The 24,250-nt window shown below is 44.2% G+C and overlaps 1 protein-coding gene across 2 annotated transcripts in view; it reads right to left on the bottom strand.

The window, feature by feature from the left end:
• Nucleotides 1–24,250, bottom strand: part of DIS3L2 (DIS3 like 3'-5' exoribonuclease 2) — a 187,540-nt gene that overhangs the window by 122,687 nt on the left and 40,603 nt on the right. For both annotated transcript variants that reach the window (XM_035334655.1, XM_035334656.1), the window contains one exon: nt 5,766–6,000. In XM_035334655.1, coding sequence (XP_035190546.1) covers nt 5,766–6,000 — 235 coding nt within the window. The remainder of the gene's footprint in view (nt 1–5,765; nt 6,001–24,250) is intronic.

Raw genomic sequence — 24,250 nt, 5'->3', positions numbered from 1 at the left:
CTTCAGCAGAGTGAAACTGATCTGATTTTTGACAGTTCCACCTCAAGGATTTCTATTAAAAGCCGTGTAACTGAGAAGATTTCCTGGTGAGCTTTCACTCTGCTGTGGCCTAGAAATGTTGAGAGCTATGCAGTGGAGACGATCCGTCTCCAGAAAGCTGCAGGCTAGGAAAGAAGCATGAAGGCTCCGCAAGAGCACTCAGAGTAAACAGGAGCCTCTGAAGAGGAGGGAGAACATTTATTACTTCTAGCAACCAGGGAGGTTGGGAGGCTCCAAAGTTGTCATAGTATTCATGGCAGCAAAACTGAAAGAAGGGGGATCTGAGCAGAGTGGCAGGACAAGCACACTGTCCAGATTCTCGTCACCATCATCCTGTCCTTACCATCAGACTTGGCCAAGCAGAGAAATAGCAGTATCACCTAAACTCCTACACCAACAGGAGACAGCATTAACTGCACGAAGGCTCCAGGCTGCAAGATGAAGGCACAATTTTAGGTTATGATGTCTGTCTGACCTTACCAAGCTTACCAGTGACTGATCAGTCACATTTGTCTTGAAAAGGGACTGACCAGAGCTCACCCGGCCAGCGCTGAACAGGCAGGGAGGCAGGACTGGGCTGTGCAGCAGCTACAACCCAAATTCTGTTGACCCCACTTATTAACCACCAGCTATTTGATTCAATTTTCCATCACACAACTGGTCGAGTCAGCTGTCAGTTCACTCTGCCCGTAAATGAGCTATTTCTATTCAAGCTTCATTACGTCAAGGCAGCGAGCGAGCCTCGGACATTCACACATTCAAACCCTGATTCGCAGAAGTGTAGCTGCAAGGGGAAATCCTGAACAAACACAGCCCTCTGATTGCTGCCAGGGCAGCCAGTCCCCCAACCTGATTACTTCTGCGAGCCACCCCGTGGGAAGCAGGATATTCTGCGTATCTGGTAAAGTAAGATCTCTCATGAGAAGAGTTGAAAAAAAAAAAAAAAAGCTAAGCAAACTAGTTTGACAAAGATAGCTTTTGGCACAGTGACACAGTTTTACAAACTTTAATTTGAATATCCTTTCACAAAGAAAGGCTGAAGCACTTTTATGAGCACAGCTGCCGTTCTCTAGAGTATGAGTAGTTGCTACTGTTCCATTGCTGATTTTTCTTTATCAGAGTGAACCGATTCCAATATTTAACAAGAGACAGCTCACATTTGTATGGAACTCATGTGACACAGGTCTGTATAGGGATACACCATCGTAAAGTATTCTGTACAGAACATCTTGCACTTTTCCTGGGCTGGGAGGACACAGAAAAGTTTCTATTTTTTATTACGTATTGACATGCAGCATAAGGAAAATCCTTTTACAGCAGTGAAAAGTCATAGAAATAACCTGTCATTTAGCACCGGGCTGGAATAAAAGTTACACTACCTCTGTTCCAGTAGGGAATGAGAATGACGGTTAAGGAAAAGAATTACAGATCTGGCAAAGGCTGTGCCCACTGGTGGATGACTTCTTTGGATAGCAGCGACACAGAGCAAGCTGAGGTCTCAGGATAAAATGCAGAGGACTCGCATGTCAAGAGATACCAAGCACCACGGAGAATTAATGTTTTCTCTGTACACAGCATTGTTCAGGCTCGTGCCAGGATATTATGCCTTGCTCCTTGCCTGCATTTCAAGAGGACACAGGAACTCCAGAGAGGGTTTAAAGGACACTAGGGAGCGAGCTGTGAAACCTTTTGCAAATCTGACACTCAGGGTGCTCGTTCTTACTGTCTTTGTAAGGAAAGAACAAAAACATTTTTTTTTTCAGCATGTAAAAGTATTCATGCTGGGGAAATACAGTTGAAATTGTAATGTGCTAGAGGAAAGGGATTTCCATCTTTGCTAAAAAAGACCTATATCCAATGACCAGAACTTAACATTACAAAAATCTAACTTTGGAACAAAGTAATAGTGCTTTTTGTGTGGAACAGCTTGCAGGAGAGGAAAAGGGCTCATCACTTCCCCAATCAGAAACCTCTCTGAAGATAATCTTTAACCCAACTTCTCAGCAGGAAAGGTTCAGAAAAGCAGAGAGAACTAGTTTGACCAGGACGGCTTCTGGCACAGCGACACCGGTTACGAACTTTTATTTAAAGATCCTTGAGCAAGGCAATGCCGAGACACTTTTACGAGCATGAGAACATGCAGAAATTAGGCAGGCTGACAGGCTGAATGCGATCATCTCTTCAGTCCTGTGGACTTCCCTATTGTTCATCCCATCCCTTCTTGGGTCTTCGGGTGGAAAGGGCAGCAAGCACGGCTCTCAGACCTGCAGCACTCCAGGGAGGCAGACCCAACACGCGGCTCTCAGCCTGCAGCACCATGCCTAACCCTTCCTACCAGCTGGGTGTAAGTCCACGGAAGCGCAGTAAGCCCCAAGCACGACACCTTAAAGGAATTCAGCCCACTCAGACCTGGGCCACAATCAGCACACACAAAGCTTCATGCTTCAGAGCTTCTGAGAGCAAGGGCCAAGCTGAAATTCTTTGCCCCAGTGTGTAATTAGAGATGGTAATTAGAGATGGACGGGGGACTGAGCTCTGAAGAAGAGCAGAGCCACAGTGAGGGATGGGACCCAGGCCAGTGAAGAAAAGATATCAAAACCAGCCCGCGCTCCCAGCATGAGCCAGAGAGCTCTGATCTGAATGACTCGTCTACTTCTATTCTTCATGGTTCATTCTGATCAGCAGCAGCAGAGTAAGTGAGCCAACAGAGATGTGTAATTCTACTCTGACGTCAGAAAGGATGAAAGCTGTCTTGAACTGAGAGGCAGCAATCTGCAGAGCTTCTGTATGCGCACAGAGAGCTGAGCAATGAGTGGTAATGTGCAGAGCTACTTTGGCTTTGTCATTTCCCACCAGACCTTCTCCCACTCCCTGCCTCAAGTGATAAAAAATTGCTTTTTATTGTATGAAGGTAGTTAAGGTTATATTTCACCTCTAGAAATCTGTGGTTTTGGTTGGTTTGGATTTTTTGTTTAGGTTTTTTATTTACATGTAAGTCCCGTAGATACATGGGACTTTTTGTGTATATACACACATACCTAGACAAAGTACGCATGAGAACACAGAGGAATATTTCTTGATTTTATTAAACACCGTATCTTTGATGGCATCTTTGTTCAGCTTGAAGCCTTCCAACTTCCCTGTGTTAGGGGAAAAGAGGAAAGCCAGCAAGTGTTCGTTTCAAAGTTGCACTGGCCACAAATTATTTCTCCTGCTCCTTTCTTCACATGAGGCCACACAATGACTGTGTAATAAATCCTACAGTTTAATAAATCCTACAATGCAATGTTCTCACAGAAAGTAAATAAAGCACCGGTTTTGGTGGGTCAGCAAGAAATTCCCCCATCGTGGGATCTCATCTCCCATCCACCTCGGCTGTGCTGCGGCAGCTGTTTCCAGCAGAAGGGATGTAACGTAAAGGCTCTCAGACATTTAGCTTGAAACAAGCACAGCGGGCGGCAGCAGCCAAGCAGTGCTGCCAGAGGAGGCCCACGTCGTGCAGGGAAGGCCACTTCCACCCGCTGCAAAGCACTCTGCCTTCTGATGCCCGTGTCCTGTGCCAGTGGATGCCCTAGGAAGTGCACCAGGTATCATCCCCTGAGGCTGAATTCTGCCTTGAAAAAGTGCATGTTTGGTCCTTTCAAAAAGCATTTTGAGCCACACCTGGCTGCCCTGAGGGCAGAATTTGGCAGGATCTCCTCTTTTTTCATGGCAGTTATCACTGATGCTAGAACAACTATTGCTGTTTTCCAGGCAAGTCTTAAAATCTGGATAAGCGATGATATGAGAAATTGTATGAAAGACAGGAAACAAGCCAAAGCAATCATCAGCTGCTCAAAAACACCTTAAGAAAATGCAGCATCATAAACGTTGTATGTATAAAGAAAGGAGGGCATTAAGCAGCAGAGCAAGAAGAAACTGGAGAAAAATCCATGTGAATTGTATAGCCAAAGAAGCTGAAGCAGCTATTAAAAGAGTTGATAGCAAAATACAAACTCAGCAGAAATCTAACTGGCACAATCGCACCAGCCACAAGGCCCGGTCAGGATGAACAAGGAAAGGCCTCGGAAATAAAAGAGAACAGTTGGCTAACGCAACCGCAATGGAGAAATAAGTTGGATTTCCACCATGCAGACAGCAAGCTGGTCTAACATTTGCCATACAAGTATTCTCCAAAGACAGAACTAAATGGCAAAAACCACTCAGATGGCACAGATTTTAAGAGATGATTTGAGAGCCTCCACCACAGGTCACTCCAGAGCATCTTGAGGAACTGATACACCAAGAGAAGTAACTCCCATCAAGCCTTTACACCAAAGCACAGTTATGCAGATCTGTATTTATTTTAAATGCTGGTGTCAAACTAGACTGTGTTTCTCTGACTTTTAATTTGCCATTGCTATGAGAAGCAGGAAACAGAGATGCTACAGACACGTGACTCAGTAGCACATTAGGGGATTTAGAACTGCCAAGCCAAAGCAGCAGCTTGACAGCGTGCAGCTATAACATGGTGTCCAAGACTGAAAAAAAAAAAAAAAGATGGGGTTAATTACTACATAAAACATCTGTGGGCAATACAACTAGCTCCCAGCACAGGCCTTGCACTGGAAAGTGATGGAACAAGATGGAAGTTGGTTCATGTACCTTGGCAGTAAGTCAAAGACAGTGGAGGTACCAGAAGGAAATAGCATCATGAACTGGTGAGGTGGCAAATCCATTCATGAACTGAAACCAACGTTTTGTCATAAAAGCTACAACACTTCTACACAAGTGCTATTTCCATTTTTATTAACAGATGGGTGTGAAAAATGGAAATCTACCAACAGTGTAGGCAGAGGTCTGTACATCCTCAAAAGCAATCCCTCAGGAAAATTCGAGGTATTAAATAGAGCAGCTTTACAACCACCACCACGATTCGTCAAAGACCAACAACTACTTATACCCTAAGTTGCTGCTGTCTTTTCTGGATGACTGGGACATGCATCAGGAACGCACCACAATATCTGTCTTGGCAAATCTTTGACCAGCAGCTGAAGGCACATGTTAAATGCTCCAATTGTTAGAATCCTTTCAACGCACAGTTCTTCAGGAGAGGAAATCTTAGGAGATTTAGTACCAGAAAGGACATGTGAAGAGCAGCATAGTATAGTCTGGAACAGGGGAGCCTATTTTATTCTGCCTTAAGCAACACTTGATGGTTTGGATGGAATTCAGATTCAGAATAAAATAGGTTTGCCTTCAAAACAGATCACATAATTGGCTTTAGGTTTTAGAGCAATTTTCTTTTTAAATGGACCAAATCTTTAAGTTGCTCATAACTCAACGGTTTGAAAACAGCAACAAACCTAACTGCCCCCAAGGAAATATATTCCTATCCCCAAACTGAGACACAAAGATTGGCCAGCCAAGCTGTGATGAAGGAAACTGCTACAGCAGCATTTTGAAGAAAACAGCAACCAGCAGTCCCCAGACAGCCCTGAGAATGGCAAATCTGAAGGTGGGACTCCTGTTTCACAGATTTACTTCACATCAATCAAAACTACATAAAACCCAGTCCTTAATATCCATTCAGAACTATGAAGGCAGTTTAGCAGAAAGGGATAGAAGCGATAAGGCATTAAGCTTTTATGCTTGTATTTTATATCTTGCAGCAAAGCAAGGCAACAAAGTAATACTTCAATGTTTTGCTCAAATAAAGGTTTAAATCAGAGCTCTGATCTACTCACCCTTTTCAACAGTATCCAGAGAAAGTTTCTTAATGTCATCAGCCAACATACCCTGCAAGTGGTCTTGTCCATGCTCTGCCTCATTATCATCAAACTGAGCTTCTATAATGACATCCGGACTTTTAGCATCGTCTTTTGCCGTCTCTCGAGGAACGCAAGTCCCCAGCATATCCTCGGGGACATCTGATTCACGCGTGGCTTCTGTTTCTTTGTCACTACCATCTGGCTTTATTACCTGAAGGAGCAAGGGATTAAAAAAAAGAGGCAAGCTAAATCACTGGACTGAAGAACGAAAACATTATCTTTCTGTTTTCATCTGCATCCCCAAGGAGCTGACAATGAATTGTGGGTGGCTGGTGGCACACTTCAATTGCCATGTAATTAGCCACAGATACTGCACAATCAAAAGAAGTACCTCGCTAGGATAGCGACGGGAACGGCATGGCTTTTGCAGTACCTCAGCTGTGACAATAAATGCATCCAACGCGTATCTAGAGCATAACCATACCGCTCCTGCCAAGTCAGCTCTCCAGAAGTTGGGAGTAAGCGGAGGGATGGAGGAGGATACACCACTTCAGTGAGCTGCTGAGAGCGTTGTTCGCTGCGATACACTGAGCGGTGCTGGGGAGTCCCGAACTCAAGGAGTTCCAGGGAATGCCCAGCTCACCTCACAGCACATCGCTGGCCCCAACACTGTTAGGAATGGACTGAACAAGTTCAGACCAGAGAACACTGTGCCCTGTGACCCGAGGAGGAACCAGACTGGGGCAGTTTGGTAAGGCACCAACGTCTACATTTATTTCAGGCTTCTGTTTGTTAAAGGCACACAGTTATTGCTGCTACCTACATAATCCTCCTAAATAAGTTACTGAGAAGTATGAGCTCAGTACTTAAACACCACTTCAGACAAGCACCTCGGACCATTGCTGCAGACTTGTCCCCATTTTAGTGCAGCAATGGTACACGAGGAGGAGAAACCACACGCACAGTCATGTCAGATGAAATCACACACAACCCCTGTCCGAGTAAAGCAGAGCACAGACCTGGTTGGTCCCTCTTCACACAACAGATGTGGGAACGGCTCCATCTCCAGTTACATCGATGAGAACAGTTCTCACCTTGGACAAATACACTTTTACAAGCATCCTCCACACAACCAACAGCAAGGTGCAAGCACCCTCAAGGTCCTGGAACCTAGAGCCAGGCTTTAGCTTCTAAAGCAATGCTTAAGTTTCCTTCAAGCTGCAGTACTTCAGTGTGAGACACGGATCGGCATGGGTTAAGGCAGTAAGATCATGAGCTACTACAACCACAAAGAGGTGGGGTGACCCTGTTCCAGAAGTGGGGTGACCCCGTTCCAATGCCCTCCCGGTGCCTGAGCTCCTCTCCAGCTGGCGTTCACTGCTCGAAATGCTCCCCCGTGGTCCCCAGCATCATTAACCCGGTGCCTGACCACAGCAACTCCCACCACCAGAAAGGCAAGCCAAGGGACCTTATAAAAAAAAACAAATAAAGAAAACAACAACAAAAAAATCCTTTCCAGGACTGCATTTTAAATGATCGGTGTAGACATTAGAAATAAGCATAAATAGCCGCAACAGGTCCTCGCTGAAGACAACCATTCCAAAGGAGGAAAAACACAATTCAAAAGGCTCCACAATTACTTTTTTTATTAAGTAAAAATCAAATAGAAAAAAAAATCAGACCTGTACAGGCAAGAATTTCACAACTTTAAACATACAAAGCTACATCAGTGCTTGCAAGCAGTACCCGTTTCTTTGTAATCTCTTCTCAATATGCAACAAAATCAATTTTAACACCGGGTTGAATTCAAGCCTTTAAAAAAGCCCCGAGATGACATTATACTGAACTCTTGTTACCTTTTGTGACTCTGCTTTCCATCTTTTTCTTTTAATATGTATATAATTTGTTACCATAGCAGATTTTGAGTCAAACATTAAATTGTGAAAAAAAAAAAGGGGGGGGGGAGGGGGGGGGGAGGGGGAGGGAGAAAGTTTGGCAGAAGGTGGGAAAATGGCCGATTATTAAAGCTGGCTACATTCGGTCCATAAAATACTGACACACGATGGTCTGGGCAAGAACAGTCTATTAGATTAGAGAGCTGACAAGGCTCCACACGCTAGTGACTCTGCCAGTGTGCCTATCCAAAAAGCAAACTAGTGTCAACAGTAATGCTTGGACCCTCCCATGGTCAGATATGGATGCATTCAGCTCTTAAATTTCAATCGCACCAGATGTGTGCAAGTGTGCAACTGCAGCAGGAGTTCATTTTCTCCAATCCCTTCAGGCTTTGCCTGATTCTTTTTTTTCTTTTCAAGTCGTTCTTTGGAAGTGTGGGATGTCTTTCTGGTGCTAAATCGCAAATCTTTCTATATCTAATGCAGCTAACAACATCAAATATATTTGAATGATGGGAAGCGCTTCTCCAAAGACGCAGCACTGAAAAGCTTATGCTTGGAGAGTTTATGTTGCATTAAAGAAGGCAGCAAATACTCATTTCTTTTTAAATGCCATACACTAAAATTAGCATGCTTCCCCCAAGCTAGGATACACCCTGCTGCCACTAGCTAGCATGATACGCCAGCTGGGACTACCTAAGCCCCCAGTCACACATTTCCTTACAGATTTGCAAATGGATTTTTAAGTAAAGTTTTCCAGAGTCCACGAAATCACGACCTCCACACAGAGCAGAGCCGCAAAATGTCCAGATGCTGTCAAGCATGGGTGATAGGATTTGTCTTTTTCTCAAGGCCAAGACCGATCAGTTAGGCTGACCTCATCCATAACAGAGCAGGGGATTTCACCCAAAAATGCTTACATCACACCAGGAATCTAGGGAAGCTGTACATCACAGGACTGGAAAGCTGCATAAGACTTTACAAAATCAGGAGCTTAATGGATACAATTATTCCCGTTCAGATGATCTCCTTGTTACTGGCCAACATGAGCTCACCACACAGATTCCAGAACGCAGGATGCTGCTGTATCTGAACAGCAGCGTACTGGATCATCAGATTAACCTTTTCTTGCACGCAGCATTTTAGAAAAATAACTTCTGATATTGTACTCTATTTCTTATTGTGCGATGGAAGCTCATACGTGAAATAACGCATACAGACAGAATAAATCTATCAGAACTTAATCAGAAACACAGAACAAATCAAGCACACAATTATGGAATTCTGTTACAGCCATGTGTGGTGCACAGCACAGCTCTTTGCCAATGCAGCTCACTCTGCGTGGATCTCCAAGGAGGGCATTCCCCGTTGCTGCACACGGATGATGTGTGTGACCCTGCTATCGTGCAAACATCCCCGGGTGCCTGGTCCAAGCCCACTGAAGAACCTTAGCTTCCTGACCCAGGAAGTCAAACGTCAGCCTCACGGTTTTATTTTTTTCATATGCTCCTTAATCAAAAAAATACCTCGTAAGAAGCACTTTCTCGAAAGTCAAATGCTTATTTGAATGTCTGATCCTCAAGATAGCGGCTGAATAAATTTTCTTCCAACTTTAAACAAACATCCATAGCTGAACAAGCATCAAGTTTCTGCCCCACAGTGATTGGTTTGTAAAGTCACAGCTGACTGAACACAAGATCTTTGAATGAAAATCCCATCTCAACCATAAACGTAATAAAAAACAGCTAGTGGGCAAGTGCATCCTGGCATGAATCTGCACAATCTGGACAGCGGAGCGATTACCTCGCTGCGCTCAGCCCAGCCTTGAAGTAGCCATCAAATGAACGATTGTCCTTACTTGGGAGGAATTTGTTCCAACAGAAAACTGAACCGGGAAGCCGTGCATCTGAAAGCACTACGGGTTACCTTCAGAGCTACAGGAGAAACTGCTTTCTGTGCCAGAAGCAATCTTCTCTCCGCCCTGTTAGTTCCAGGCTTTTCACAGACTTTCCACTTAAGCCTCCCATCCACCCTAGGACAAACCCCAGGCCTGTTTATTCTCAGGTCAGGTATGGTTTTTCTGATGTTAACTGTTGCCATTGAGGAAGCAGCAACTCATACATGGCTTTAGTCTCTCTCAAAACACTGAACTAGACCAGGGACCTGCAATCTCCTTTGAGCTGTTAACCCCCAGGCTTTTTCCAAGGGATTTACCAAACCCTCTAAGTATATCACCCTGATCCCACTAGGCTTGCTTTTCTTCCTCACCCAGCTGTGATCCTTACAAGCCACATATGGATCCGCACCGACCAGGAGATGTGGGTGACTGCTGGACTAGACACGGCTGGATGTGCACACCTTGCGTGGCTAAAAGCTGTCCACGTAAGGTCATTGGTTTCAACAGAGGCTCATGGAAAAAGCTCTCCTTCACCGAAAGGATCTTACAGGTAAGGAAGTCGGATCATCGTCACTACAAGCATTTTGGACACAGATTCAAAGAGTGAAATTTATCTCAAAGTGCTTGTGTTAAAATGAGGCACTATGATATCAAGTTTTAGACGTTTCCACTAGAGCACACTATTATGGAGATTCTTCAGGTAAAATCTGTCCACCAAGCTCTGGGACATCACGGTTACTTCAAGCAGAGACCATCTTAAATTGTTCTTTAAACATTTAATTGTGCCCAGTTTTCTAAAATCACTGTCCTTTTCCACAGCAGAACTGTTTCAAAATTCAAAGACAGCATTTGCTTTCACTTAAAAAAGCAACAACAAATAGATACATGACTCATTCGTAAAGTGTTTAACTGTGTTTAGATTTGACAATGAAGGAGGACGCTTATGGCATTTATCATATTAGCTCAAGTAGGTCATTTAGAAGCACGGGGAGGCAGCCTTCTGCCACTCCAGGATTCACCAAAGTCCCCCAAAAGAGGTCCTGCAGCGAACACGCAGTAGGAAACCCACCAGTACACAAAACAACCCACTGGGATTTAGGTTGCTGGTGGGATTCCACCGAGGCCTGCAGTAGGCCAAGCGCTCACAACAATCGGAAACTAAATATTAAGTCACTGGTAATAAAACTCACGGATGACAAAGACTTGAGGAACAGTCAAGCCCAATTGGTGAACGAGGCTGATCTGAATCCAGAACGTTTGAGAATAGCCAAAAGTAAACTCAAATACCTAAGAATACGCAACACATGCCTGCGAATGGGTCTGCCTTGGAAATCACCGACTGAAGAGAATGTGAAAGGCTTCTAATGAACACAAATCTCAGCAGCAGGGTCTCCTCTGTTATAAGGAGTACTATTATAAAGAGTAGAAGCAATCTTCGCTTTGTAACACCGTGCCAGTGGGAGACACTAGGCTAATGCCGTGCATATTTTCATAAAGACATTGTAGAAAATTCGGAAGTGATAAAGTACAGCTTTCTACACTAAGTCAGCCAAAACCTGGCAAAATGCCTCGTGAGTAATCAAACCCCGAATGTGCAAATTATCCAAAAGATTTTAGAATTGATGAGTCATTTGTGGTAACTACCTTCAGTGGGGCAAACGGGTCCAAAGGGGCTCCTCAAGGTGCTGCAGATTCACCGGCAAGCAGAAGCTGAGGACAGCCTCACGGCAGACAGGAAACACCTTGAGCAGGGAGGATAAAACATGGGAAGAGCTGCAAGGAAAGTAAGGTCTTGAGCCCCAGCCTATCTCCTGAGGCCTGCAAATGAAGGCAAGATGCCTTTCTTCCAAAAAAAAAAAAGACTGGTTAAACACAAGTTCTGCTTTAGCTGTAGACAAGTCATGAGCAATGCTGGGTAGGGAGGCAAAGTTGAGGTCAGAGCCATTGGTCTTCTCTGGTGCTGAGCCTTGGTTAAGCAATAACTATGAGAAATAGAAACAGGTTGAAAGGGGTTATTTCAAAAGGAAGACAGCTGAAAACAGGCACTTTGGACCAAATTGCAATCTCACACTTAAAAGAGACCGTTGCCACCACAACACTAATACAAACTCCACATTTCGTACCAATTCTGCGAACACCTGCATCTGTTCGCCTCCCAGCTTTTGCCGTATTAAACAGGCTTCACTTAAACCTGGTTCCCTAATGTTCGATCACGAGGGAGTAGGAATGGAGCCTGGCTAGCATGAGGATGCTGTCACAGCTCATACGTACATGCTAGAGCCAAGCTACCATAAATATTAACAAGGAAGACCTTTGCTTTTCTGAAAAGAGCAACCCAACAAAGGCTGGCTCACTCTAGCTCCTTCTTGGCTAAAGAAAGGATGGTACTTCCAATAAGAGAAAAACCACCTGTCCCAGCCACCTTTCCTGCTCTTTGTAATCTCACACACAGCAAACAGCTCTGGCAAAGACAACTCAGTAAAGACGACTACTCTCAGTAGGAGCAGTCATGGCATTACTTTTAAAATAGCGATAATGTTAGTGTTCAGGTTGTTTTTTGTGTGTTTTTATTGTGTTGTGTTTTTTTTAAAAAACAATCTTAAATTCTAAGTCACTGGAAACACTTGCTAACAGCCAGCAGGATAGCTATTTTATATTATACAGCACGTTATAGTTTACATTCCAGACACATCACATTGGACGCAATAATCATACAAACATCCAAACCGAAACCTCTCCTCCTGCCTAGCAGAAGGCTACTCGCTGCCCAGTGGGCTCCGTTGTTCCCAGGTGTCCCCCAGAAGCCTCCAGCTTGTGGATTCAAAGGGGCAAGCTAAGTACAACAGAGGTTTTTTAGAAGCAGCCGACACCAGCTGCGGAGGGGAGACAGCACGATTAATTACCGAGCATTTTCAGAGCTCTTCTCTGACTTGTTCCCACTGCAGGAGATGGGAGAGAAACAAATGCAATACAGCACATGCATTTTCAAAACAAAATGCAGAGACAGCTCTGCAACGCGCTCATCTCCTCCCAGCCTCCCCAGCATCCTGCATCCTCTCCTCTCAGACTAACCCCCAGCAAAGCCAGTGTTTGCTGCAGAGTTAATTCAAGAAATCAGACGGTGTGCAGGGTTAGTCCAGCCCCAGCAGACAGCCCCGCTGTACAGTTTGAGCAGGGCTGGTCCGTCCTTCCGAGCAGGTAGGGGACTGCGGCAAGTGCTGAAGGGCTCGCACAGCACGGGGGATTTGAGCCTACACACTGTGAGAGGCGGGCAGGCCACCAGAGCTACAAGGCACCTCCACATCGCCTCCGGCACCCCAGGAAGCTTGTCAGCCCTGCCTGAAACAAGCACTGAATCTGGTCAGAGGAAGCGACTGATAACCTAAGGAGCAGAATTAACTGCAAAGAACATTATCTCCAAATGGCCACCTTTTCTCACTGCTTATCCTGTTTCCATTACTAAACCTCATTCGTGAGCTGTTCTCTCATCTTCTCTCTGTGCTTCAGTCTGTACTTCAACATCACAGGTTAGTATGTCCCCCCCAAGTCCTTCTACCCCCTTGCACAAATAACTAGTGACAAGTGGAAAAGCATCAACAGGGAAAATTCTCAAGCCTGACCTTTCTGAATCCCCAAGCCAAAACAAGAGCTGCCTCCTCACCACGTGTCCCCACTCCCTACCCCATCTCTGACCTATCATTTGTCTCAGAGCTCCACACTCACAGTGCCCTGGCCCTTGTCCCACACCTCCGGTCTGCTTCCACACACGTTCAGCAACACTTCATTATCACCAAGCAGAAGACACTTGCCTCTGCCCTCGTCAACCCCAGAGCTACTCCTGCCCTTCAGCCCCTTCCTGTGGCATCAGTGGTCTCCCCTGGCCCACCTCACCTCTGGCTCTTGCCCCCCTGCCAGTAGGATATGGGGTCCTATGATTAGACCACGTTCCCCAAGTTCACTTCATCTGGTTGTCCTATAACACAAAATTAGACAGCTCCATCTGTATGCTCCTGCCTTTTGTATCCTCTAACACTTGCTTAAAAAGGCAGGAAAGTCAGAACGGTCTCTCCTTGCGCAGCACAGACCCCATGCCGCCGCAGCACCAGCGGCGTGGATCACAGCACTCCAAAACTCCAAGAAAAAACTCATCTGTGGACTGCAGAGGAAATATCCAAGCTTATATCAGGCCCCTTACACTCAAGCTGCTTTAAAAACAAAGCTGCTAAAGATCCTAAGGACCCCATGATACACCTTGTGCAATCTTCCCCAAGGATCATTTGGGAATACCTGCGACGGAGATGTCTGGGCATGAGGGGATTCACACGTCACAGCCGCTGTGTGATATGCAGACCTCTTGAGGTGAGAGTGTCAAGAAGACATGGGGAAGCAGAGCGTCCCTGTGCCTGCTTGCAGGGAACACTACAATCCCCTTGGTAGACAAGCCAACCTGTGAAGGATTCCCAACAGCACTACTAAGAGCTGTGTATTATTATAGCTGGATCAACACACTTGTTCCACACTTTCCACTCCAGCTACCACCCCCAGGATTTCATTTGGTGCTAGGCTAAAAGCTAAGCCTCTATTTTCAGAACACCTATGGCTATTGCTCTGACCTTCCCACACACATTCCCCAAAACACAGGAGATCCTGGAGCAGAAGAGATACAGCAAACACCTCATATCCCGGCCGCAGGCTCCCAACCCACACACCGCTCTCCTGGACAGCTGCGTTTTGTCACATTTAAAACAGGGATGAACATTTAGGAATATCCCATCATCTCATCTGTATGGCAAACCTCCCTGGTGAGAAAAGTTTGACCCCAGGGAGGTGCAGAAGATCTGGTCCAGCATCCAACCTTTAGCACACGCAGGACTCAACCTTCTCCTACACGCTCGTCCCACAGTCAGGCTCACAAAATCCAACCAGGCACACGCAGTTCCTCCATCTCCTACAAACAAACTCTTTTCATAAAAGAGGCCCTTCACGCTGGCAGCCTCCCTGCTGGACCCCAGTGAAATGTTCCTTGTACCTTGGGTCTTTGTATTGCCTGCTCCTCGCAAGACCTCCCACTTTGGTGCATCTCATGAGCTGTGTGTTGCACTCCAGGCCACAGCGAACTGGAAACAAGAGTGTAATGCACAGGGCCCAGCGATGAGGTTGCCAGAACATATTGGTTTGAAACATCACAGAAAATATTCGGCTCCATATTTTCAACAGTAGCCAGGAAGAAAATGCATGGAACAATTTTGAGAACTGTTTTTCAAAAGTCATTTAAATCAAATTATGCCCCATCCACACTGGCAGCAAAACCCTCTCTGCTAACTGGAACTGGTTTTCTTTTCTTTGTGTGTGTGTTCTTTTCTTTTGGGTTTAACTTATTTTTTAAAAACTGTCTCCCAGCCATCTTTTTCTGGTAATGTGGACAGGCACTGCAGCACTACAGGAACGGGTGCCAGGACAAAACCTATGATGCACAGTCCCTAGAATAAATCACTCAAGAGGGGTGGATTAGAGAAAGAGCAACGTAAGGTTACATCTTCAATGATATGATTCTCTGAAATCACTGCATTTTCAGCAAACTGTTGCAGAAAGATATCCAGCTTGCAGCTGATGTAAAGAAGCAGACAGGCTTTTGGATCATTTGCAGCTTCAAAACAATACCCTGAATCAATATATTTTAAAAGATGTAATTATTACATAGTGCTCGCATGTAATCACAAAAGAATCTACTTGTGCTGAGTGTATTGTTTGAGAGCTTCCATGCCAAGCAAATCCACACCACTGGCTCACACAAACCCAAAGTATTAGCCACTGCTGCCTTTTCTTCTTCTTTTTTTTTTAAACAACTATGTATGAAAAACATATTTCCTGGAAACAATGATACCCTTTGAAGACATATTCAACATTTCAAACTGAACAAGCCTGTACCCGCACGTGCCCTTAAGAGGAAAGTAGGTTGACAATGCAAACTAATCGAAATGTACCGTAAGGGCTATCCAAGATATTTGCATATCTACACCTCCCAAGGCAATATAGGTTTGCAACTTCTCTCCAAATTGTGTAAAAATGATTTCTTATGCGTCTAAGAAAATCTCTTACTGGTGATCAGCACTTTAACTTATCAAGGCAGGAAACAAATCAGCCCAGAGTTAACACGTCAGAGCTTGTGCCTTAAGCCCCTCACTTTCTTGTTTCATTCCTTTTGATTGGGTTCCGAGTGCCAGTTCCCAGGGGTCTCAGCCCTGCACATGTTTTGACACACTTTCAAAGCCCAGAATGGTACACCTGGGACAAAGCACACACTGTTCAGGAAGTGTGCCGGGGCCAAGAAAAGCAATAGAAATTTCCACAGTTAACTCACATTACTGTTTGCCAATAAGCCTCTTATTATGAAAACCCATAATTGGAAACTGTCATAGTACAGAACAATTTATGGAAGTTTTCAGAGTATATATGTCCCAGTGGGAGCCTCCTTTGATGTGTTCCATCAGCCCAGGTCTGCTTATTTATTCATGCAGTGGAAGAAGAGCATCAGGAACCTAAACAAGTCATCACCGAAGCGTCACCGAGACTCCCACTCTAGGAGTGCTTCAAATAGTTCTTTGCTTCTTCGTCTTCTCAGTCATTCATCTTTATGGCTGCATTCGGTCAACAGCTTGGCTGCCCCATCTTTGTTTCATTTCATTTTCTGCAGAAACATTCCTGCATATACATTGTCATCAGCCGCTCCTGTGAGGACAAGGAAGGCAAAACACAGCTGCTTTGGGCTGCCTGCATCCTGCCATGCTCGCCTCAATCCCATCAGATGAGCTTGGCAAAATTAAATCCTACTCCCACAGTCTCTACCCTGTCACACCAAGGAAACTGGCACCTACATCAATTCCTAAATCAAATTTTAATTGCATCAAAACAGGGCTCCAACCAAGAACAACAGTCTGCTCTGGAGCCAGTACGATACTATCGAACTGCACACAGCCAGCCAGTGCTTCCTATGCAGATACCCACACTTTGGTGCAGAGGTAAAAGGATTTCATAACAGGTGCTGGAGAGGCATCCCGGGAAGCTTAGACACTTTAAGAAAAAAAAAGATTGAAAGTCTACTTTAACTTTGTTTTCTGTACAGGAGTCAGCAGGTACCATCCACCAGCCTGGCTTCTCACCGAGCAGCTGCAGCCTCTAGGGAACGGGTTGAGACATCCACCAACCCCCAGGTCAGTTGTTTCTGCGTGCAGCACTGGTGTGCACGACTGCAAATGGCAGCAAGATCACTGTGGATCCAGTATGCTCCCCATCACCCTCAGACAGGCACTGAAAAGGCTCAGAGGCAGCTGTGGCAGAACAGGAACAGCCCTGGCTGAAGAGGAGAACCACCTGCAGAGGAAATGAGCTGAACGAGGTAATTCCTGCGGGCATGGTAAGAAGGCAGGGGGGAAATTCAGATGATTAAATGAGGAAAAAAGATAACAGCCTCCTCTAATGTTGAGAGCTTTCTGTCTCCAGAAGACAAGCTGTGAGCCAAACCTACTCTTTCACACCTGATACCAGCAAATTGTGACTCTGGACAGCATCTCACTGCGACACAAAGCACCGAGTGCCTGCGGACAAGAGGAGGGAGATGACAGCAGCACATTTTGCTCAAAGCTTCCTGCAAATACACAGGGTTGGTTTTCAGGCTGTGACCTAAACCTGCTACAAATCCATTTCTTTGGGCTTCCTGACTTAGAGACCATTTCACCCAAGCACACAGATGACGGAGTTTTTCAATGCCTAGTTCAAAAGTGCAGACGGGACCGACTGCGCTCACATTAAATCATTACTGCAGGCAGGAAATCCCAGACCTCCGTATCTGTCTTACACTTACAACCAGTTCCTTACCGAAGTGCACAACGAAAGCAATCCTGCTCTCAGTTGCCCATGTCTTTCGGGAAGTCATCCAAGCCATTTTGCCTGTTTCGCACTGCTTGCCGCTGGGCTAGGCAGATCTGCGTACTCTGTCCCAAAGACATCACAGCTGAATTTCACCCAGCAAGTAAGGCAGAGTCCAAGAGTGAAAAGAAGGCTGAAAATAGCAAAGTAGTTGCATGGATATGTGGGAAAGCCACAAATATAAATACTCGATCAGTTTTCATGAATTAAATATCCCGGGTTGTTCTGCTTCATGGGTAAAGCAAGAACAAATCAGAGAAAAGCATTTAAGCCAGCTGGGTAGGGCAGGTGTCACAGGATAAAGCAAGAAAGGTATTTCTCCACTCAGAAAATGGGGATGAAATTTGGTTTACATGCAAGCGTGAGGATTAACATTTCCAAATACTTCACCTCAGTTCAAAGCATTATGTGATGCTTAGGGCTTATCAGAAACACTAACACATCAGTTGGCTTTCTATTAACCGAGGGAGGCTACCAGGGACTAAGGCTTAACCACACAGAAGGCATCCAGGTGTTCACAGCTATAGAGCAGACTTTCTTAGTAGGTACTCACATGACTGAAGGACAGCATCAGTTTATTTACAGCTGCTATTAGAGATTAGTAAGCCAGGATGGAAAGAAACACCCCACAGTTCCGAAAAAAGAAACACCTCTTGTATTTGGGAGAATGCAAATCCTTACTTCCAGACACAAAGCGAACAGGCTTGTGCTCTGAGGCTTAGCACTCAGAGCAATTATTGAATTTCTATTCAAAGCTGACCTGAGACATCATTCTGTTGTATCACAGTTGGGAATAACATTAGAACAACAAAACAGAAGCAAAATTATGAATGGCTACAGTTATAACCATAGCACAGCTACCCATTCATAAGTGTCAGGCATTTACTAATAAGAATCTTTGATAAGTTGTTTATCCACACCTATCCAAAATTAATTCATACCTTGGTCACAATATGTAAAACTGAAATTTCAACTAGTTTAGAACCAGATCCGATTCTGAAATTTATTATAATGTGAGAATGCCTACAGAAGAGAACTAAAGTTGCAACACCTTCACCAAACATACAGCAACAAAACCAGTTCACCAAGGTGCTCTCCAGATATTCAGTTCTGCTGTGGCTTTTCCTTATTATGCAGCTTCATCTACACACACACAACAGCAAAAGTACCAAAGAACTAACCTCTTGCAGGAGGGAGTCACAAGCCTGCCACAACAGGAGACGTGAAACAAGGAGAGGCACAACAGCACGGGTATGTCTCCAGGGAACAGGTACGCCTTTCTTTTCCTTTTGGAAGGAAGGGAACCGTCCATTAAAAGCATGGGTTCCACACCATTCCTTGGCAAAATGCATCCTTCCCAGGGGTGTTTGTTTTCTAGCTGTGCTCAGTTGCCCCAGGGAGAACCAGGGACACAACGTACTCGGTCCTGTACCAAAACATACCCAACATTGCCGCATAGAACTTTTAGGAAGTTTTTATTGAAGATAAAACACATGAACAGGAGGGAATAGATGAGAACAATAAGGCTACACGCAGATTGCCTTGGAAAGGAGCCCACCTTACCAGGAGCTGAAGCGAACTTGCTTCAGTTTGTGCTTGCAACCAGGGGCCCAAGGTACAGCAAAGACGCTTCTCGACTCAGATGGGTGATGCTCAGCATTTTGTTCAGATGGGTGATGCTCAGCATTTTGCTGAGGACATGTCTTGGTGCAGTGTTTCCTCTCCGTCTAGTGAAAACAATCAGGATCACCAGGTTTCCTCTTGAAATGGAGACAGGGAAACGACTGCTGGCATTTGCGTCATATGGATCTGCTCAAATTGTGCAGTGATGAATCTTATTAAAAAGCAAGCATTTCAAGCCAAATGTCCCCAGCCAGTTTGCTTGCATTTACCTTTAGTAATATGGTACGCTTCATTAAATTTCGAAACAGTGTTTATTAGAAGAGTAAAACGCATCAGCATCCTCCACCAGGCTCCTCGGCTAATTTTCATGACATCAGCATCCAGGTTTATTTAACCCAGTGAAAATATACATTGATTGAACGTGGTCTCAGAGCAACTCCCACAGCACTGAAAAATTCGGTAAATAGGAAAAGCCTATTTTTGCTTCTTTCCTACAGAACAAGATTTACCGTGAACAAGATATATCCCATCCCACCTTCACGACCAGCAATTCACAGAGCTTTTCCCTGCAGTGAGCACTACGAAGCCACCACAGTTCACTTTTTTAATGCCAGGCACCTTCTGGTGTGATTTCCCTGCGTGGCAATGGATGCTGTTGTATCAAAACTCTTCACAGAATGAACCAAAAGTTAAGTTCAATTGTTATAATTTAAAATAAAACTGAATGCAGGGCAAGGGGCTAACATTGGAGGGTTTCTCTTCTACTTCTCTACAAATGACCTCTAACATGAGATTTCTGTGCAAGTTTCTCTTCTGTAACCTCAGCTCACAGAGAAGTCCAGGTTTTCTTTCTCTCCCAAAATTCATTAAAAAGCCTTATTCGAGCTGAGATCTTGTATACAAGTTCTCTGCCAAGAACAAATTTTTACAACTGACTTTTAAGCCCCTTTTAAAAAAATCCAGAAATTTATAATGGAAACAGTGACAGTGCCCATAATCACAAGTACGGAAACATTATTGTGATAGGTAGCTCCTAGCCCATCCAAAAGGAAAAGTTGGTCTCTCAATCAAATTCCACTTCTGTTACAATGGCCAGTTATGAGATCAGGAAAAAAACAGGTGCAAACAAAAAAAGCCTGCAGATTTAAACACTGCTGATGGCAGCACAAAGCCATTACCTTGGTCATTAATTCTGCTTGTGCATGTTTTTTTATTATTATTATTATTACTTTTAAGAACATCCTGAATTACTTTACAACTCGTTCCTCCTGGGCAAACCCTTCTCCTAGTGCTCATCACAGGCTAACTTGGCAAATCTTTGAATTATGCTTCCAAATTCTAATACTTTAGCCATTCCCAGAAATGATTAATACCCTGATCTATATTCAGTTGTGTCTGTTTTACCTTTTGGCTCAGTCTGACGAAGCCCACCACCACGCAGCTACAGCTCGTATGGTCACACCAGCTCCTTCCTGCTGATAGCCTACACCTCTGCGCTGCAACTTGCCGTGATATTCCCCCTCAAGAGCAACTTTGCTTTCCAGTAAGAAATGCATGGCTGCATCCTGTAACAAACCCAATCTTGCAGGCTATATAAAAGTGGTGATGAGCTGCCTAGCTGCAGTCACTGGAAGAGATTTACCTCGAAGAAAGGAGCAGCGCCCACCTGTAGCAATGCACTCCTCTTTATATTCTGAACACCCTTCCGCTTCTCTTAACGCATGCACAATAAACACTGCAATGAAATGCAAAGGAAAGTAGAAACACAAGAAAAAAATATGTGCTTGGTTGTGTTAAGAGCTACAAAGCCAAGCTGCTAACAGGCCATGTGGGAAAAGTGCCACAGCCTGAGCTCTGCAATGTCAAACGTTAACCCCATTTGACATTCCTGCAAAATTAATCTGCGAATGACAAAATTCAGAAGCGTGGCTCAAAGACATGTGACTGTGAACCAGCCTTGACACCTGCTTATGTCACTAATAAAATATTTAATATATTAAGAACACTCGGTCTTCAAAAGCACTGACCGGTGTTGAAATGCGTTAGTCATCCAACAAGAGCTCTCACTTCAACGCTGGAAATCACAGAACAAGAACACCAAATCAGACCTCTGCAAGGTAGCCAGCTCAAACACGACATCTGGGCCGTGCTACCTGCAAGCATTCATTACTGAAGATTACAGCTTGCCAGGTCTTTTTACCAGAAAGGATGGAAATCTCTCTCCCTTCTACTACATTGCGTGGAATTACTTTGAGTCAGAGAGGCAACTACATCGGTCTTTCAAGACATTAGTTAAACAAGCCGGGTAAATTCAAAGCTGCTTCATACAGTTCTGCTGAACTCAAAGCATCCTTCACTTGATTGATTTTCTCCTCTGGGTAAATATCACTATGGGATAACAACAACTTTCCTTACCCAGAAGAAATTACTTCAAGAATATCCACACAGGCAAACTGTACTACAGAAAATGTGTTACTGACCTATTGTTTAAGCCACTTGAAAAAAAAAAAAGAAAAAAAATCAAAGACCTGCACCCAGCAAAAAGTCAGGGCTTTCCATCAAACTAGGGAGAATCTCAATTTGTGTTCATTACTATTATGCATGTCATTTAAATAAGCTGTTTCTACGGCAACTTCCATAGTGCAACTTAAGAGCTTTCAAGTAGTATTTTCTTGAAACTCTACAAATGATGGGACAAAATCTCAGCCTCATTGCAGGAAAGTTTGGAAAGCAGCCTCTAGAAACAGGAGCCTGCATCTCACCGAGTGAGTTTATGTTTATGTTGTAAAAAAAAGTTAGCCCTTTTATATATACTCACTCCTAAGATATCAGGATTTTCTTCACAGCTTCAAGTTAGGCATGAAAGTTCTTTGTTATGATTAGTTTTATCTCACTGAATCCAAAGGCTCTGGGTTATTAATCAAATCTTCTGACAGGCCTCCAATAACGAAACATGACTTGTAGCTAACAATGATTCAACATTCATCTTGAGCTGATAACACAGGAAAGGAAGAAGGACAAAGTTCTCAGATCCTACCCAGACAGCTCATAGCTTTAGGAAACCCCTTCCATTTGCTTTCTCACCAGTAAAAGCAGCGTATTTGCTGGCTCTAACAAGGCAAATTTTCCACTTGCCTGCTCCCATACTAGCACTATCAGATAGCCATCCAACCCAAAGGCTGTTAGTGCCCTAAGTATCGATGTTGTCTGGAAAGCAAGGGACATGTGAAAAGCCATACCCTCGTAAGTAAAGCATTAAGTCCTCCACTTTTTTTTTTTTTTTTAATTAAATACCTCCTTAAATTTTCCAACACGTTTTCAAAGTTGGACTTGATGATCTTGAAGGTCTCTTCCAACCTAAATAATTCTATATAATTCTATGAAGTAGCGATTCACCCTTCAAGCTAATTTGTTATTTTACCAACCACAGCTTTATCTGAGGAAAATACTTCACACAGCTGTTTGTTCTTGGGCTGCTGGGGATCCGAATCCAAGCCCCTCTTCTTCATTTGTTACCCAAAGTCACCATTTCCACCTCCACAGCTGGGCTATAGTGGGCCCAGGCACTGCAGAAACAGAGTGTGCATAGGGAGAAGGTAAACGATGAAGGTGGAATGGGGGCAGAGAGGGGCACTGCTAAGTGTTGAAGCATGCACGCGCTCTCCTGTGCTATTCTACCCTCAGACTGCTGAATGCAGTATCTTTATAACCCCTAGGCCCCCAGTTATACAGCACCAGGGGATGGCCAATGACACCAGGAGGTTGCACACTAGGCACTAGGAGTATCTGTGATTCTTGCTTAAGCAATTGCAACAAGCTGGAGAATGCTTGTTCCGTGCCCTATGACACCCTCCTGCACACACACAACTTTCGGTGGCACCCATTGCTCCATGGGCAGGCTGCTGGGGCAGCACGCCTCAAACCCCCACCCCCTGCCCTGCCGTTTTCAGAAGTTAATGCTTTTGCTGCCTTTTTGCAGATGATTAAATGACTTTTACAGTCCCCGATCCAAAACAAATTAAAAGGGATACAAGTCCAAAAACATCCGGTGATAAGCGTGTGCTCACAGTGAAACAATTACCCGGAAGGATTTGTCTTGTTAAACATACAAAAGGTTATCGATAACCTACCAGTTCACACCACTTCTTCCAGCCCCGTGGAAGGACCGTTCCCCACTCCATCCCAACGCACCTGTGCAGCTTGCCATGAGCAAACACAGCTTGTCACCTCCACCAGAGGCATCTTTCTTTTCAGGAGCACAGTCATACCAAGTGAGAGAGGCTTCTGAAGAACAGATTATGTGCAACGCAAACTTGACTTCAAACCAAGTATGCGATCAAACCTGCTTCCTTGTAAAAACTTTATAAGGCTCCATCATAAAACTTAAGTTACTGAATTCTTAACTAATAATTTTCTTTCTAATTTGACCACTTTGTAAAGTTGCCTTAAAGCCTCCCAGAAGTTATTTCACTGCATTATGCGCAGTCCTGCAAGTGCCATTAAAATGTTCTACCCAAACTTTACCATATGGATGGCTTTCATAACGTCTTAAAACAGTTTTGCTTTCCTTGCCCAGAACAATTTGTACACCCGCAGTTTTTCAAAGCCTTACTCTAGACAAATTAAAAATAAGGCTAATACTTCAAAAACTGGATGAAAACCAGTTTCAGTTCTTATACATTCAACCATATATCTCTTATTCTATCTTCTCATTATGGCTTTAGGAGCTGCTCCCATCAAATTCCACTTCAAATGACACTGAAGAAAGTTATGAATTTGTAACTGAAAGATTGAACATTTAATAGCTTCAAAATTGCCGACAATATAGAAGAGTGAGGTTGGATCAGCAAGATCTACAAGCACTCAGAATCAACCAGATCTCTACAGGAAAAACAAAGTTGCCGTGATTGTTTGAAATTAGGGGTCAAGGTAAATTAATATACAAATCAGTCTCACTACAGACACTGTTCTCACCTGTATAAATATTTTGCATCAAGTCATGTGAAACATATGGATATGACAGCTACAGTGAAACAAGCATGCTGCAGCCCTCCAATACAAAAAGTAGTCTGTCTTATTTTTCTTTAATGATAAAATACAGAACTTTTACAAGTCTAAGT

This window comes from Oxyura jamaicensis, chromosome 9 (genome assembly GCF_011077185.1).
Source record: "Oxyura jamaicensis isolate SHBP4307 breed ruddy duck chromosome 9, BPBGC_Ojam_1.0, whole genome shotgun sequence".
NCBI lineage: Eukaryota > Metazoa > Chordata > Aves > Anseriformes > Anatidae > Oxyura > Oxyura jamaicensis.
Note: the sequence above shows the minus strand (reverse complement) of the source record. Positions and strands in the feature narration are given on the sequence as shown.